The 15,553-nt window shown below is 37.4% G+C and overlaps 1 protein-coding gene across 1 annotated transcript in view; it reads left to right on the plus strand.

Moving 5' to 3' along the window:
- COL4A4 (collagen type IV alpha 4 chain) overlaps window positions 1-15,553 on the plus strand; it is a 73,974-nt gene that overhangs the window by 35,896 nt on the left and 22,525 nt on the right. The window contains exons 27-33 of the mRNA XM_087726075.1: window positions 478-585; window positions 2,154-2,372; window positions 3,544-3,705; window positions 6,467-6,637; window positions 6,860-7,003; window positions 9,908-10,015; window positions 12,889-13,070. Coding sequence (XP_087582201.1) covers window positions 478-585; window positions 2,154-2,372; window positions 3,544-3,705; window positions 6,467-6,637; window positions 6,860-7,003; window positions 9,908-10,015; window positions 12,889-13,070 — 1,094 coding nt within the window. The remainder of the gene's footprint in view (window positions 1-477; window positions 586-2,153; window positions 2,373-3,543; window positions 3,706-6,466; window positions 6,638-6,859; window positions 7,004-9,907; window positions 10,016-12,888; window positions 13,071-15,553) is intronic.

Genomic DNA, 15,553 nt, shown 5'->3' on the forward strand with positions numbered 1-15,553 from the left:
AATATTAAAACAGAGAGATTTAAATGAACTTTTTTTAAAATAACGTTATTAAAAATAGTGAACAGAACAATAAAATATAATACAAACTAGAAGAAAAGACAGAAAGAAAGTATAAAAAGTTCCCCCAGAAAGTGACTTGGGAGGTACACCTTAAGAAATCTGTGAACTTAAATACAATGGCAAGAACCAAATGTGGCTTTAGTTATCAGGTCATCCCTATTTTGTGACTTCTTAATGTTAAATGTGTGTTGTTCAGCTTGATTGATAGGCATTTTAAAATATAGAAATTTGAATAAGATTGTTGGTAGAATTTTCTACAATTGCCAAACAAAGCAATTATTGGATGGATTTATGTAGTTGGTTATCTGCAGCCTTTCTTTAGTTTTATGAATAGAGCTCACTTTTAATTTTCTTTATAGAATGTTTAAAAGTGTTTATAATTCAGTAATGCACCCTTGTGTTATTTTTGTACATTAGGTCCAAAAGGGTTAAGAGGTCCACCTGGACCACCTGGACCCAATGGTTTTGATGGTTACAAAGGCCAGAAAGGTAGAGTAGGAACATCAGGCAATCCTGGTCCGGAAGGTAAGTGGAAAAATCCAAATATTTTGTTTATTAAACATGGAAATCTACAAAAACCAGTCTACATTGCCTTAACTATTGTTGCTTTCCCCCCTGTAGTTGATGCAACACTGAAACATAAATGTGTACAGATTCCTGAATGCTGAAAAAATCATAATTAAAATCATATTTAGGACAGAATTACAGCATAGTGATATATAGTATCTCTCTATCACTGAGATATGCAAATAGCAGTAACATAATCTCTTTTTAACTATTATTGTTTCTTAATTTCGTATAATTTCTGAAAATGTAAAGAAGGCTCCTATATTTAAAGCATTGATAGAAACCAGTTTAAATGTAAACTGGTTTCTATCATATGCTTTCAAAATATATCCAGAATTGATTGGTATCTTTGTTATTCTGTTATTAAGAGCTTTACAACCCCTTCCCTTCCACCAAAGTCAATAGGTGGTGATCCAACAGAAATAGTTGCCTTTTTCCATATACTGTTTGGCATGATCATGTCTTCTCCAAAGAAAATTCCATTCTGTTTTGAAATCATGAAGCCACAACCATTTTCTATGAAAAATGATTTCTTAAAGAAATGGTCTTAATTTTTTAAAAAAATTACTTAAGTATAAAAAGTTATGTCAGAATCTCATGAAAAAGTTTACTGTTTGTTATTGTTATGGTTGGTTGTATAGTCAGCCAGATGTTTAGAGTGAATTTGGCATTTTTATTCACCTATCAAGTTCTTCTTCACTAGAGACAAATAGACCAATGTTGTTTGATAGTGTTAAAGATGACATAGCAGGATGTAAGCTTTCCAAGTAAAGCGACCTTTTGAAATTGACTGATGGTGATTTTGTCAATGCTGATGATATTCAAGAGATGCCCCAGTTGTTTTGGGGCTGCACCTAAAGTGCCTATTACTATTGGTACTGTCTTTGCTTTCTTTTGCCACAATCATTGTACTTCTATTTGCAGGTCTTTGCATTTTATAATCCATCTTTCCTTCCTTCCTTCCTTCCTTCCTTCCTTCCTTCCTTCCTTCCTTCCTTCCTTCCTTCCTTCCCACCTACCTTTTTTGATAATTTACTACAAAAACAAAATTTTGAAGTATAGTATCTTAGGCTACAACATAAGACCTTCCCAATGTAACAGGCTTGAGAATTAAGGGACTTGTAATATATCTGGAAGGTTACTGCAATTGCAATGTCAATAGACCTCAGAAGAGTGATCGTGGTGGTGCAATGGTATTGCAGGCTAATTTTGCTGACTGCTAGCTGCCAGCAGTTTTGCAGTTTGATCCTGACTAGCTCAAGGCTGATTCAGCCTTCCATCCTTCCGAGATTGGTAAAATGAGGGCTAAGATGGTTGGTGGCAATATGCTGACACTGTAAACTGCTTACAGAGGGCTGTAAAGCACTATGAATTGGTATATGTCTTATGTCCTAGTGCTGGTGCTAAATATAGTTCATATTGTAGTATATTCTGTATTCTTATTTTGTATATTGTTTCATTAGAAACTGAACATATTGGAATGAATTAACCATTAACCTGTGTAATCTATATGTCATTATTCTAAGGTTTAAGGGGTGAGACTGGTGATCCAGGTGAACAAGGTGAACAAGGTTCAAGTCCGGATGGCCCTCCTGGATTGCCAGGCCTTCCTGGGCTTCAAAGTCCAAAAGGTGTTCCAGGTGACATTACCTACAGCCCTCCAGGTACCCCGGGCAAAAGAGGTCTTCCAGGGCTACCAGGTTTGCCAGGCCTAACAGGTGACCCTGGATTTCCTGGGCTTCCAGGTGAGAGGTCCACACAATTCAAAAATGTACTTGAATTCCACCAGTTATATTTTATTTGCCAGAGTGGGGCTGGGGGCTGGAATAAAAATAAATAAAACAAATTTGTAGTATAAGAAGCCAAAGGATGCAAAATTAAATCTTATTGGGGAGGAAACAGTTTTTAAAAAGAGTTAATAAAAATAAAGAAAATGGGAAGACATACAGTCTTTTTTAATTACCCAGATGGCCACTCTTATTTCTACTTTCCGTCTCCTTTCAGAAACACATTTAGTTGCATTTCCTTTTCTATAAAATATGGAACAATTCAATCATAGTTAATTCAGTGAGCACATCAATCAAAATATAAGAAAAAGGAAGGAGATAACTCAACAAAAAGAAGTGTAAAAACCAAAGTATTTTATGAATTAGAGAAACATTATAAAATGTTATTGTCATTTTTAGTCTGAATCAAATAGAAGTGATGCATCTTGCCACATTCTCATTGCCCATGAGCACCGTAACATCATAAGACTTAAAATATGCATAGCAAATTCCATTTCCTACAGTAGTTTCACAATCTTTCCTTCTATCTTTATCAGTGGGACTGAATGGACCACATCAGTGCTTTTAAGATTTCAGAGATAAATGAGTTTTTAGTTCCTATTGTTCTGTCCTCATGCTTGAGTTATTTTAAGTAGATATGATTTCCCGAAGCTACAGATTCACTGATGAATCTGTTTTGTTACAAATTGGTGCATTAGCATCATTATCAAAATATTTCTAGAGGGTATATGTGGAGCAAAGCTGTACAAATAAAGTCAATTTCTGATATATATACTTTTATCTATTTTATAGCAAATAGAATTTAAATTCAGGAAAGGGCAATATTATCTGAAAGTATGCAGACATAATTAAGACTTTTCTATTTTTTAAATGTCACTTTATAGTAAATTGGATTTAAAATTCCAGGAATGCCATGGCATCTACCACATAAAATGAAGACCCAAATTGTTGGGGGCAATATGCTGACTCTGTAAACTGCTTAGGGGGTGCTGAAAAGCACTGTAAATTGGTATATAAGCCTTAGTGCTATTGCTATTAAGCATGTTAATTTTCAACTTTTCTAGGAAAGTGAGATATTTGTTTGTCTCCTCCCCCCCCCCAACTTATAAAAGTAATAATCTGTTTTCAGGGCAACCTGGCACACCAGGACTTCCAGGAGCTAAAGGTCTCCAAGGCCAAAAAGGTGACACAGGAGTGATGGGTTATCCTGGATCACCTGGTCTGGTCTGTGAGAAAATGTTGCAAGGGCTACCAGGACCATCAGGCTCTGTTGGAACACAAGGACCTAAAGGTGAGCACATCACAATTTAATATGGATGAAAACAAAAATCACATACATCTTCATTGATCATATTCTCTACACGATTAATACCTAGTATTTGGACCCATCAGATAGTTGGCTTTAGCCTTCATTCAAGTTCCTGTTTGGCCTTCAAAGCAATAATCTAACAATAGCATTCAGTAGCAATCTTCATTAAGTGGTCAACATTTACTGCATATCTCAACTATAAAGCTTTCCCAGAAAATATTAATTTCAGACTGCACATCATGGAAGTTCTTGTCCCTTCATATCACAGAGAATTTTTTTCTTAAAATTGATTTTTTTAAGTTGTTGCTTAATTGAAGGCTATGTCAAGATTTCAGATGGATCCAAACTGATTTAAACATTTATGCATGTGAGCATTTAACTTTCTTTCCCATTTTTTGTGAGGCAGGGAAATGCTCAACAAGCCAAAATATACAGCGGGATGCAAATCTTCTCAAACTTGTTTATGTATCTATAGGTGTAAGCATGTATATGCATAGTCACACATTGTCTATGTTGTCTCTGCATGTATGTATATGTGAGTGTGTCTACAGACATGCACACAGACAAATGCATACTAACATTGTTGCATCTTTGCAGATATTCAGTTTGGATTAGAAGCTACCATATCTTCTCATTGGACCATTCCCCCGTGTTCTCCCAAATTTCTTTAGCAGGAAAGCAATATCTAAATTTTTCCTGTCCTGAATACATGTTTTCTTTAACATATGTACTTGTGTCTGTGTGGGTACATACTGTATATATACACGTGTGTGTCAGTATCTATCACCAGCATGATCCTTCTGATCTTCCATTGTGCACCCATCATCATTACAACAAATTCCATCCACTTTGATGCTGGTTATACATTTTCCCCTCTTTCCCAGCATTAGAGCTTTCCTATAGGGAGCTCGGTCTTTACCTAATTGATCTGAAGTAGAATAATTTGAGCATGGTGATTAGTATTGTGAGAACTTTCCCTCCAAGGCTTTCATTGGAATTGTACTAAGTGCTAGTCCACAGTATATTTCTTGACTGCTGAATTCTTTATTGTTAATCCTCAATTCTAAAAGGCAGAACTATCCTATCGACCACTTCAGCATCTTCATTGTCAGATCTAAGGCTGGTGGGGTGTATTCTTTTGTCACCCATTTGGTCTTTATATGCAATCTTTTTGTTTTGTTTTGTTTTCATTGACTTTCTCATTTTTCTCATTGACTTTCTTTACTAGAGCTTGCAGATCACTTGCATTTTCAGCTTTCAGAGTAGTATCAGCATAGCACAGGTTATTGCTCTTTCTTCCTCCAGTTTTAAAATCAGGCTATTCTTCCTCTAATCCAACTTTTCTCAACATATACTCTCCAAATAGGTTAAATATATAAAATGAGAGTATATAACTCTTTGTCTCACTCTTTTGCCATCCTGGAGCCAGTCTGTTTCATCATGTGGCTACCATGTGTATCAGAATGTACCTTCCTGACCTTTGTATAGGTTTTGCATAAAGACAATGGAATTCCTATTATTCTCAGCACATTCCACAGTTTGACATGATCAACAAAATCAAAGGCCTTTCTATAATCAATTAAGCACAACTGACTTCTTTCTAGCATTCTTTGACTTACACTGTTATACAACAACATGCATTAGCAATGTTTTTTATACCTGGCCCTTTCTAAAGCCATTTTGGACATCTGGCACCTCCTTTTTCAGATACAGCTGTAATCTGTGTTAGTTGACACTAAGATGACTGTAAGTACATGAAAGTAAGGATATTGTGTGATTATTGGCACATTCTTAAGTCCCTTTTGCGTATTGGTATTAGAATGACCTTTTCCACTCAGTTGGCTACTGTGTCATTCTGAAGATTTGCTGGCATTGTTTGGTTAGAACAGGGGTGTCAAACTCAAGGCCCAGGGCCTGTGGAGTGCTTAAATCTGGCCCACAGGACCATCCTGGAAACAGCAAAGGACTGGTCCGGAGTGCCTCTGCCAGTGAAAATGGAGCTCATGAGGGTCGCATGAGGCCCTCACAAGCTTTTTTTTCCTATGGCAGAGGGTTGCAGGAGGCCATCGCAGCCAAAAACTGACATCAGGAGTCTGTTTTCACTGGCAGAGCACTCTGGCCACCACAGGAGTCCCTGACATGAGTGGCGTTGAGCTGGCCACACCCAACCTGGCCCCTGAAGTAAAACACAACCTGGTGCAGCCCTCAATGAAATCGAGTTTGACACCACTGGGTTAGAACCTTTTTAAAATCTATAACTATTTCATTAGAAAGCCTTCCTAGCCTCCCTACTTGGCAATGAAACTTATACACAAAAAGCTTGTAATCAGCTCCTTGCCTTGTCTTTGTTGTTATAAGTGAGCTCTTCCACCTCCTTGTACCAATAATATCGTCAATTTGGTTTCTGTATACTTCATCAATGAACATAGGTGTCATTTTGGTTGCTGGAAAATTATGTTAGCAATAAAGAAATAATTGGAGTGAATAGTTTCCTTATAGAAGGAAGCAACATCAATACAGCTCTAAAGACTTGGCTCAAGAATTTCAAATTCTGCTTCTAAATGCTCTGAATGTTATTGTAATTTTGCCTATCTTGTCTGGTTTCCTTTGCCTCTTCCAGTTCTTGGATATCTAGATGTGGTGAGTGAAGAGGAACAAGTAGACATAATTGGAAGAATTCCCTTTTTAAATGTTGCTTTGGAAAGAATGGAATAACATATTTCTTGCTGTGTTTTCCCATTAGGATTGAAGGGTATTAAAGGCCCTCAGGGAGATATGGGAGCACCAGGCCCAGCTGGAATGAAAGGATTGCCGGGAGCCCCTGGAACCCAAGGGCCACCTGGCTTTCCAGGCTTACGGGGAGATCCAGGATTTTCAGGGGAAAACGGACCGCCAGGTCTTCCAGGAACAAAAGGTATATGACTCTAATAAAAAATTCTCTGAATTTTAAATGTAAACATCATGTATATGTATCATTTTCAATAAAATAGATATGAGCCTGCTGATTTGGGGGTTCAGAATCTAAAAATATGAAACGTGAACCTGCGTTGGACAAGCCATGACTTGTTGTGGAATCCAGTCGATACATCAGTATTGTATAACTTAACGATCTCTTTTCTCTCAATGTTCTATCAAGGAGACAAAGGATCCCAAGGCATGCAAGGTTTCCCAGGCCTCCCAGGAAATGCAGGAGTAATGGGAGCATCAGGTGTAAAAGGAGAAGAAGGGCAAATTGGTCTATCTGGTCCTCCTGGAGAATTTGGGAGAAAGGGTTCCAAAGGTATGTAGAATAATAATGAATAACCTCTCTGTCTCATTTCTCATATCTCTCATCTTTATCTATCTATCTGTCCGTCTATCTATCTATCTATCAATCAATCAATCAAACTATTACTTAAACATACTATAATTAATTATAATAATATAATAAATTATAATATTATATTATATATATTTATTTAAATAAATAAATACACATATATACATATATATACACACACATATAATTTATCATTAAACATACTGTCAAACTATTTACTAAGTCTGCACTACTCTTAATCTTCTCATCATTCCTATTACTCATCTCCTTCCACTTCCACTTATGACTGTATGTAACTTTGTGCTTGTATCCTTACGGTTTATATTGATTCTTTCCTAATATGATATGATTGCATATTTGTACTCTATGACTATCCTTAAGTGTTGTGCCTTATGATTCTTGATGAATGTATCTTTTCTTTTATGTACACTGAGAGCCTATGCACCAAAGACAAATTTATTGTGTGTCAAATCACACTTGGCCAATAAAGAATTCTATTCTATTCCATCTAATTTATATGGTTGTCCATATCAATTGTGTCTGAGTCTGCATGGCATATTCAGATAGTCCTCCATTTATGACCACAATTGAGCCCAAAATAGCTAAGTGAGAAATTTGTTGCCCCATTTTATGACTTTTCTTGCCACATTTCTTAGGTGAATCACTGCAGTTGTTAAATTGATACACGATTGTTAAGTAAATCTGGTTTCCCCATTGACTTTGCTTGGAGATCACATGACTCCGGGATGCTGCAACTGTCATAAATGTGAGTCAGTGGTCAGGCTTGCGAATGTAAATCATGTGACCATGGGGATGCTGCAAATGTCATGTGTGAAAAATGGTCATAAGTCACTTTTTCCAGTGTCATTGTAACTTTGAATGGTCACTAAACATATTATTGGTTATCTTTTTTTTACAAATATATACCTCCCCTCCCCCACCCGAACCCACCTCCCCCAACCTCCCCCCCCCCAACCTCCCAGAGCATACAGGGTATAAACATTTAACAACCATATTCTAAAATAAACTAACAGACTTTAGCATCATCCCTCACTTGTGCTTTAACTCTCCTTTTGTAAAGCTAACTTTAAACAAGTTATATCATTCCTTGCTCATTCAGTCATAAGCTATCTGGAGTTTCTTAGTCCCATATTTATTTTGAATATAATCAATCCATCTTCTCCATTCCAGCTTATATTTCTCGTCTGAATGATCCTTGAGATATGCTGATATTTTAGCCATTTCTGCTAAGTTTATTACTTTTAATATCCATTCTTGAATAGTAGGCAAGTCTTCCTTCTTCCAGTACTGCGCCACCAACAGTCTTGCTGCCATTGTTAGGTTCAGAATCAAATTAGTGTCTATAACTTTACAACCAGTAGTTATACCTAACAAAAATAACTGGGGAGTAAACGTTATCCTCTTTTTAAAGATATTTTGCATAATCCACCATATTTTTATCCAAAATGCTTTGACCTTTTTACAAGTCCACCATATATGATAATATGTAGCATCAGCACAATCACATCTCCAGCATTTAGGTTGTAAATTCGGATACATACAAGCCAATTTTTGGGGATCTAAATGCCATCTATAAAATATCTTGTAGAAATTCTCTCTCAGATTTTGGGCTTGCATAAATTTTACATTTCTTACCCATATCTTTTCCCATGTATCCATCATTATTGGTTCTTCAAAATTTTGTGCCCACTTTATCATACAGTCTAACGAATTCTGTTTCAGAATCTATTTCTATCAATATATTATATAACCTTTTTATATGCATTTGACTTTGATCCCTAATTTTTTTACTAGATTGTCCTCATTTTGCGTAATACCAATTTTCTGGTCTTTTTTCCATCTGGCCTGTAACTGTCCATACTGAAACCATGTTTGGATCACCCTTTCCTCTTTTAATACATTCAGAGGTTTTAGCTGTAACTTTTTCCAGTGCCATTGTAACTTTAAATGGTCACTAAACATATTGTTGTAAGTCGAGGGCTACCTATAAATTAACTATTAAAAACTATTTTAATTAAATAAAGGTAAGTATTTTATAATTGTAGAATGCCATTAGGCCTCAATGTATCCAAGACTCTAGATTTCTTATAGATAAGAAGTATGATATAATCCCAACTGCACATTGTTACACTGCCTTAAGGAGATAAGCAAAAAGGTTGGATGATTGGTTGGTTTGCTTTTTTAAAAATAAGGGATTAAAATTTCAGCTAGTAGGTTCTTCATTCTTGTTGCTAATATTGGGACTGATGTAGGGTGTCCCTATCAGAGGTGGGTTCCTAACGATTTGGACTAGTTCGACTGAGTAGGTAGTAACTTGGCCTGCCACACACCCAAACCAGTTCTATCGGCGGTGGCGCCATCTTGAATTTTGGTTCTCTGCATGCGCAAAACAATCTTTATTGCAAAACAAATGTCCTTTTCTAACATTGTGCACATGCACAGACCTTTTTAGGTGCCAATGTGCACGCATTTTGTTTTGCATGCAGTAATGCGGGCAGAAACCTACCCCTGGTCCATATAATACAGAGATTTCATCAACATGAGAAAATGTGTTTTGTTACATTACAATGCAGGCTCCCTATAATGTGATGCTGGTGGAATTTGTCTCATGAAGTAACAATACATGTTATTGCTTCCTGTGAACATCCATGCTTCATCTTTATTGTTTTACAAGTGAATAAAGACATTTTCAGAGTTCTGATTATGTCCTTTAAACATCAAATAAACACATATATAAAATGTGGTATGTACTCTGTATAATTATATCACTGTGGAGATCCCAGAGGCGGATAGACTTCAAGCAATTATATTGTAGTAAATTGTTCCATGCATTCTATTTTGAAGGTGAACCAGGATTACCAGGGGACAAGGGCAGCAGCAATGTCCTGCAAGTAAAGGGACCAAAGGGAGAACTAGGCCTTCCTGGTGACGAGGGATTACCAGGGGTCCAAGGTAAGCATGTAAATTAGGTACATATATTAACAAGGCTGCCTCAAGACATTTTTCCACCTCCATGCCCCCAACCAATATAGTCAAGAAGTTGCATTTTTGAGAGAAGCTAAATTATTGAAGCATCAAGGTGCGAAAATAACATTAAGCCTTTTCATCACACACATATCAGTTAAAATCAGTTAAAACAGTACAAATTGAGAACCCGCATTTGCCCTCAGCACCTTAATAGCAGTAATAGCAGTAGACTTATATACCGCTTCATAGGGCTTTAAGCCCTCTCTAAGCGGTTTATTTTTTTTTTTTTTTTTTTCCTTTTTTAGGAAATATATTTTATTCAATTTTCACATTCCATTTGCAATCATTTATATACAGGGTATTTACTATAAGAAAAGAAAAAAAAAAGAAAAAGGGAATAAAACGAACAAGTAAAAAGGAAACACAACTCATCATTCACAACCCCACCTAACCCTTGCGTCCTCCATACACCCCATCTACCCCCTCCAACTTTCCTTTCTCCCTCTAACACTCCCCTCCTACTTCCCTTTCCCCTCAAGCCTTCCTTCTCCCCTTACTCCCCAGACACCCTCCTTACATTCCCCTTACTCCTTACATTCCCCTTACTCCTTCCTTACTCCTCCCTCTTCCTTCCCTCTACCTCCCTCCTTGGTGTATGCCTTTATTCGAGTGTTGTTTGATCTGATAAAAGTAAAGTAAACCAAGGAAAATAATAATAATAATAATAATAATTAAAAAAAAAAGGAACCACCGTATATAAATACATTCTTGTTCTTATTAAAACTATATTAACACCCCCCCACCCCACCCCCCACAATCCCCATCCCTAATCCTCCCGACTTCCCAGGGTCCACACCTGGCACTACCTTCTATCTAAGATATCTTGTATACATATGGATTAAAAAATAAAAGTAATATATCAAAAAAAAAAAAAAAAAAAAAAAGGAAAAGCAGAGAAAGAAAAAAAAAAGGAAAAAAAGAAAAGAGAAAAGAGAAAAAAGAAAAAAAGAAACCACTCTTTGTGTTGATCTCAGCCCCCCATCTTTATCTATGCTTAAATAGTATAAATCATTCTATCTATATTTTATTCTCATCTCTTACTTCTTTGCTATTTACCCCGACCTTCTGTAGACTCTCCCGTTCCCTTCCTAAACCTCATGATCCCTTCCAGTAAGATTTAAGCAGCGTAGTTTATGCCATATATTCAAATATAACTTTACAGACAAATAATCAAACTTTCCCATCTAATAAAATTTAAACAACGTAAATGATCTTTCTTTACCCCTTTTTCAAACAGTAATTCAAAATAATCTAACCCGATTTCCCCTTCTTAGTAAAGTTAAGCAGCGTAGATCAGATATTACTTTACACAGGAATCAATTTCTGTAATTCCAACCGACTTCCCCTTCTAATAGAATTTAAATAACTTAGTTCATTCCACATGTATTTTACCCTCATCCCCCACTTGTCTGATATTTACCACTATCAAATTTATACTACCATTTGTTTAAAATATAACTCAGAGCGATTTGTAGCATGAATCCTTCCACATATTCCAATAATACTTTCAGCAAAATTCAGTTAACCTTCTATTTTAAGGTAGTCGCTTCTAACAAAATTTAAACAACATAAATCATTCCACATTCTTTTTACAGTTATCTTAAGATAATCCCAAGCGGCTTCCTGTTCTAATAAGCTTTAAACAACGTAAATTTTGCCCTCATCCCTTGCTTGTCTAATATTTATCACAAATAACGTAGTACTACCATTTGTTTAAAATATAACTCAGAGCGATTTGTAGCATGAATCATTCCACATATTCCAATAATACTTTCAGCAAGATTCAGTTAACCTTCTATTTTAAGGTAGTCGCTTCTAACAAAGTTTAAACAACATAAATCATTCCACATTCTTTTTACAGTTATCTTAAGATAATCCCAAGCGGCTTCCTGTTCTAATAAGCTTTAAACAACGTAAATTTTGCCCTCATCCCTTGCTTGTCTGATATTTACCACAAATAACGTAGTTCATTCCACATGCATTTTACCCTCATCTCTTGCTTGTCTAATATTTACCACTATCAAATTTATACTAGCGTTTATTTGAAAAATAACTCAGAACTATTACAACCAACTTTCCCTTCAAATAAAAGTTAAATAGCATGGATCATATTCAAATAATGCTTTCAGCAAGAGTCAGTTAACCTTCTATTTTAAAATAGTCCCATCTAACAAAGTTTAAACAACATAAATCATTCCGCATTCTTTTAACCACTATCAGATTAAGCCTTTTCATCACACACATATCAGTTAAAATCAGTTAAAACAGTACAAATTGAGAACCCGCATTTGCCCTCAGCACCTTAATAGCAGTAATAGCAGTAGACTTATATACCGCTTCATAGGGCTTTAAGCCCTCTCTAAGCGGTTTACAGAGAGTCAGCATATTGCCCCCAACAACAATCTGGGTCCTCATTTTACCTACCTCGGAAGGATGGAAGGCTGAGTCAACCCTGAGCCGGTGGGATTTGAACCGCTGAACTGCTGATCTAGCAGTCAGCTGAAGTAGCCTGCAGTGCTGCATTTAACCACCGCGCCACCTCGGCTCTTAAGACAGTGTTGCCAAAATTTAGTGTAGCTACCAAATTTCAGGGATCTGATTTTGTGCCTTCCCTTTATTTGGAGTTGCAGGACAAAAAATAATAATCCAAAGGCAGTAAAATCTAGACTAAAATCCAATATAAAATACGCCTATAATTAACATACAAAATCAAGTAAAAGTATGAATGCTGAGTAAGATTCATGTTAAGAACAATGATTGTATTATTTGATATTGCAATGCATGTGAAATAATTTCAGGTGATAAAGGCAATGCTGGATTCAGAGGTATCCCAGGACCACTAGGCAAACAAGCAGCTCCAGGCATTCAAAAGGGCCAGCGTGGTGAACCCGGACACCCTGGTTCCCAGGGCCCACTAGGTCCTCCAGGGCCTCCAGGTGTGACGGGGATAATTGGTTTCCAAGGACCAAAAGGCGATCAGGTATGCCAAGAACACAGTTATACCATATTTATCTTTTTTTTTAAAAAAAAGTTTTATTTTTATTTTTTGTTCTCTATATACAATTGTAGGTATACATCCACATAGTTATTATTCTTTTTTGCATTCGTCATTCTTATAATTTGTCATTTCATTTATAAGATTATAATATTCCATTTGGGTTGCTTTGTTTACCATCCCTTGCCTGTTTTGACACCACCTCCTTCTCCCTTTCTTTTCTCCCTCCCTCCCTTCCTTCTTCCCTTACCTCTCCCCTTCTCCTATCTTCCTCTTCCCCTTCCTACCCTCTCTCCTTCTCCCTTCCATCTTCCTCTCTTCATCTCTATCTTCCTTTCCTCCTCTTCCTCTCATCTCCTCTCCTCTCTTCTTTTCTCTCCCTCCCTCCCTTCTCTACTTCCTTCCTTCCTTCTCTCCTTTCCCATCCTTCTTCCCTTACCTCTCCCCTACATCTCTCTTTCCCTTCCCCTTCCTCCCCTCTCTCCTTTTCTCCTCCTCCTTTCCATCTTCCTCTCCTCACCTCTCTCTTCCCTCCCTATTTTTCCTCTCATTTTCTCTCCTCCTCTCCTTTCTTTTTCTATTGCTGCAGGTGTCTCTTCCAGCTCTTAATTTATTTTTTCTTGGGGTGGTATTTCCGCAATTTCTTTTTCATGTTGCGCCATTCTTCAAACTTATAAACACTGCCACTATAGCATTCAAAGCTTTTTGTTATATTTCAAGCAAGTTCATTATAATCTTTCAGGTCAGGGCTTTGAAATATAAATCAAATGATCAAAGAGACGAAAGAAAAAATAATGCGGGCGAAGGAGGGGTGGTGACAGCGGCAGCAGCTGCTTTAAGCGCTGCCTTGTCTCGCAGCCGGGGCCGCTCCGGGCCGCCGGCCGCTGATACGTGCTCCTGCAAGAGCCTCTGGGCAGCGCCGGGAGGCCGCAGAGAAGCTTCGCTCCATTTTTCACTCAGCCTTCCCCCAGAGGCGATCCGGGACTTCCAGCGGCGGAGCTTGGAGAAGCAGCTGTCCCACTTTAGTAGCTTCAAGGCTGCGTTTCGGTCATCAGAAAAAAGAACTTTTCCTGGATTGATCAGGGACTTTGCGGTGTCCCTGAGATCAGCAGGGCGTGGTGTTCTCTACCACCATCTCTATGGGACGGTTTAGGTCCAAAAGGACCATCAAGTGGCAGAAATATCAACTGCAATCTTGGAACTCCAAGATTGTGTGTCATATCATTGTGATGTCAGCTCCTCCTCCCATACCATATTTACCTTTGTACTTGCTTTAGAGTTGGACATAATATATATTTTAATGTGTATGGAATCATAATATAGTTCTGTAAGTACATTGTAATAATATAATACTGCTGCTTTTTCTTAGCTCCTAGAATCCAAAGGGAGAAGCAGATCCATCTATGGTGGGGCATAATATTCACCCATGGCTGTCTAATGGGACCTTACAATTTTTATGACTATTTTCTATTAAATTTTCATGGACCATGCAATCATACATCATCCTCTTTTAATGATCCCACAATCCCTTGTGGGGTGGAATCTGGGCAACTGAATGGAGCGGAGTGTTTACTGGCCGGATGCCCTTCCTGGCACCAATGTGGAATTTTTTCCAGCAGATATATTCTCAGTGTGCTCAGAGAGAGAAATATCTGCATCTACCTAGGATCGAACTCACACCCTCCTGATTGTGAGGCGAGAGCTCCACCTCTAGGCCAGAGATGGGTTGCTAATTTTTTACTACTCGTTCGGCACGCTCCTGTGCATGTGATATGCTTCTGCACATGTGCAGAAGCGTCCAGGTGGGTGGAGCCTCCTGCCACCACTACTACTGGTTCGGCCAATCTGGGCCAAACCAGCAGCAACCCACCTCTCCTCTAGGCCACAGCATCACTCCAGGACTATGAAATCATACATACAATCTTCCTGGGCAATACTTTACCAAATATCTATTATATCAAATAATTAGTAGAAGTTCTTATCCCTGCGAGTGAGCTAGGTAACAGTTACATCAACCAGTCATAAGTCAAGAACTACCTGTAAATTTTTCCAACAATCTTCTGAGCCACTTAGTGAATCCAAAGACCATTTTAGAAATACAGTGATGGAAATTGTAGCTTTGTTGGGAAGCACAGGCAAGTAACCAGGAAAAAATAATACAGTAAACTGAGGTGGATGGGATTCTAAGGCACAATGTGTTTCTATAAATTCCTGGCTTGTTTATACTAAAAAGTTGCATTTCTTAGGAATTTCTGCATACACAATTGTTGGGGACTCTAAGTAGGTTAACTTCTTGATCTAGTAAAATTCTTCGGCAGTGTGTTGGATAAAATTCTCTTACTTGCATGATGCAAGACAAATATTTCCTACAAAAACAGTACAAATTAGAAAGGAGGCACTAGTATAGAGGAAGAACTAGAATTATTTATAATTATTTTATTTTACATCTTTGTTGTTTATATAGTATT

The sequence above is a fragment of the Thamnophis sirtalis genome, unplaced genomic scaffold (assembly GCF_051295495.1).
Source record: "Thamnophis sirtalis isolate CommonGarterSnake01/CBP01778 unplaced genomic scaffold, rThaSir2_p1.2 scaffold_11, whole genome shotgun sequence".
NCBI lineage: Eukaryota > Metazoa > Chordata > Lepidosauria > Squamata > Natricidae > Thamnophis > Thamnophis sirtalis.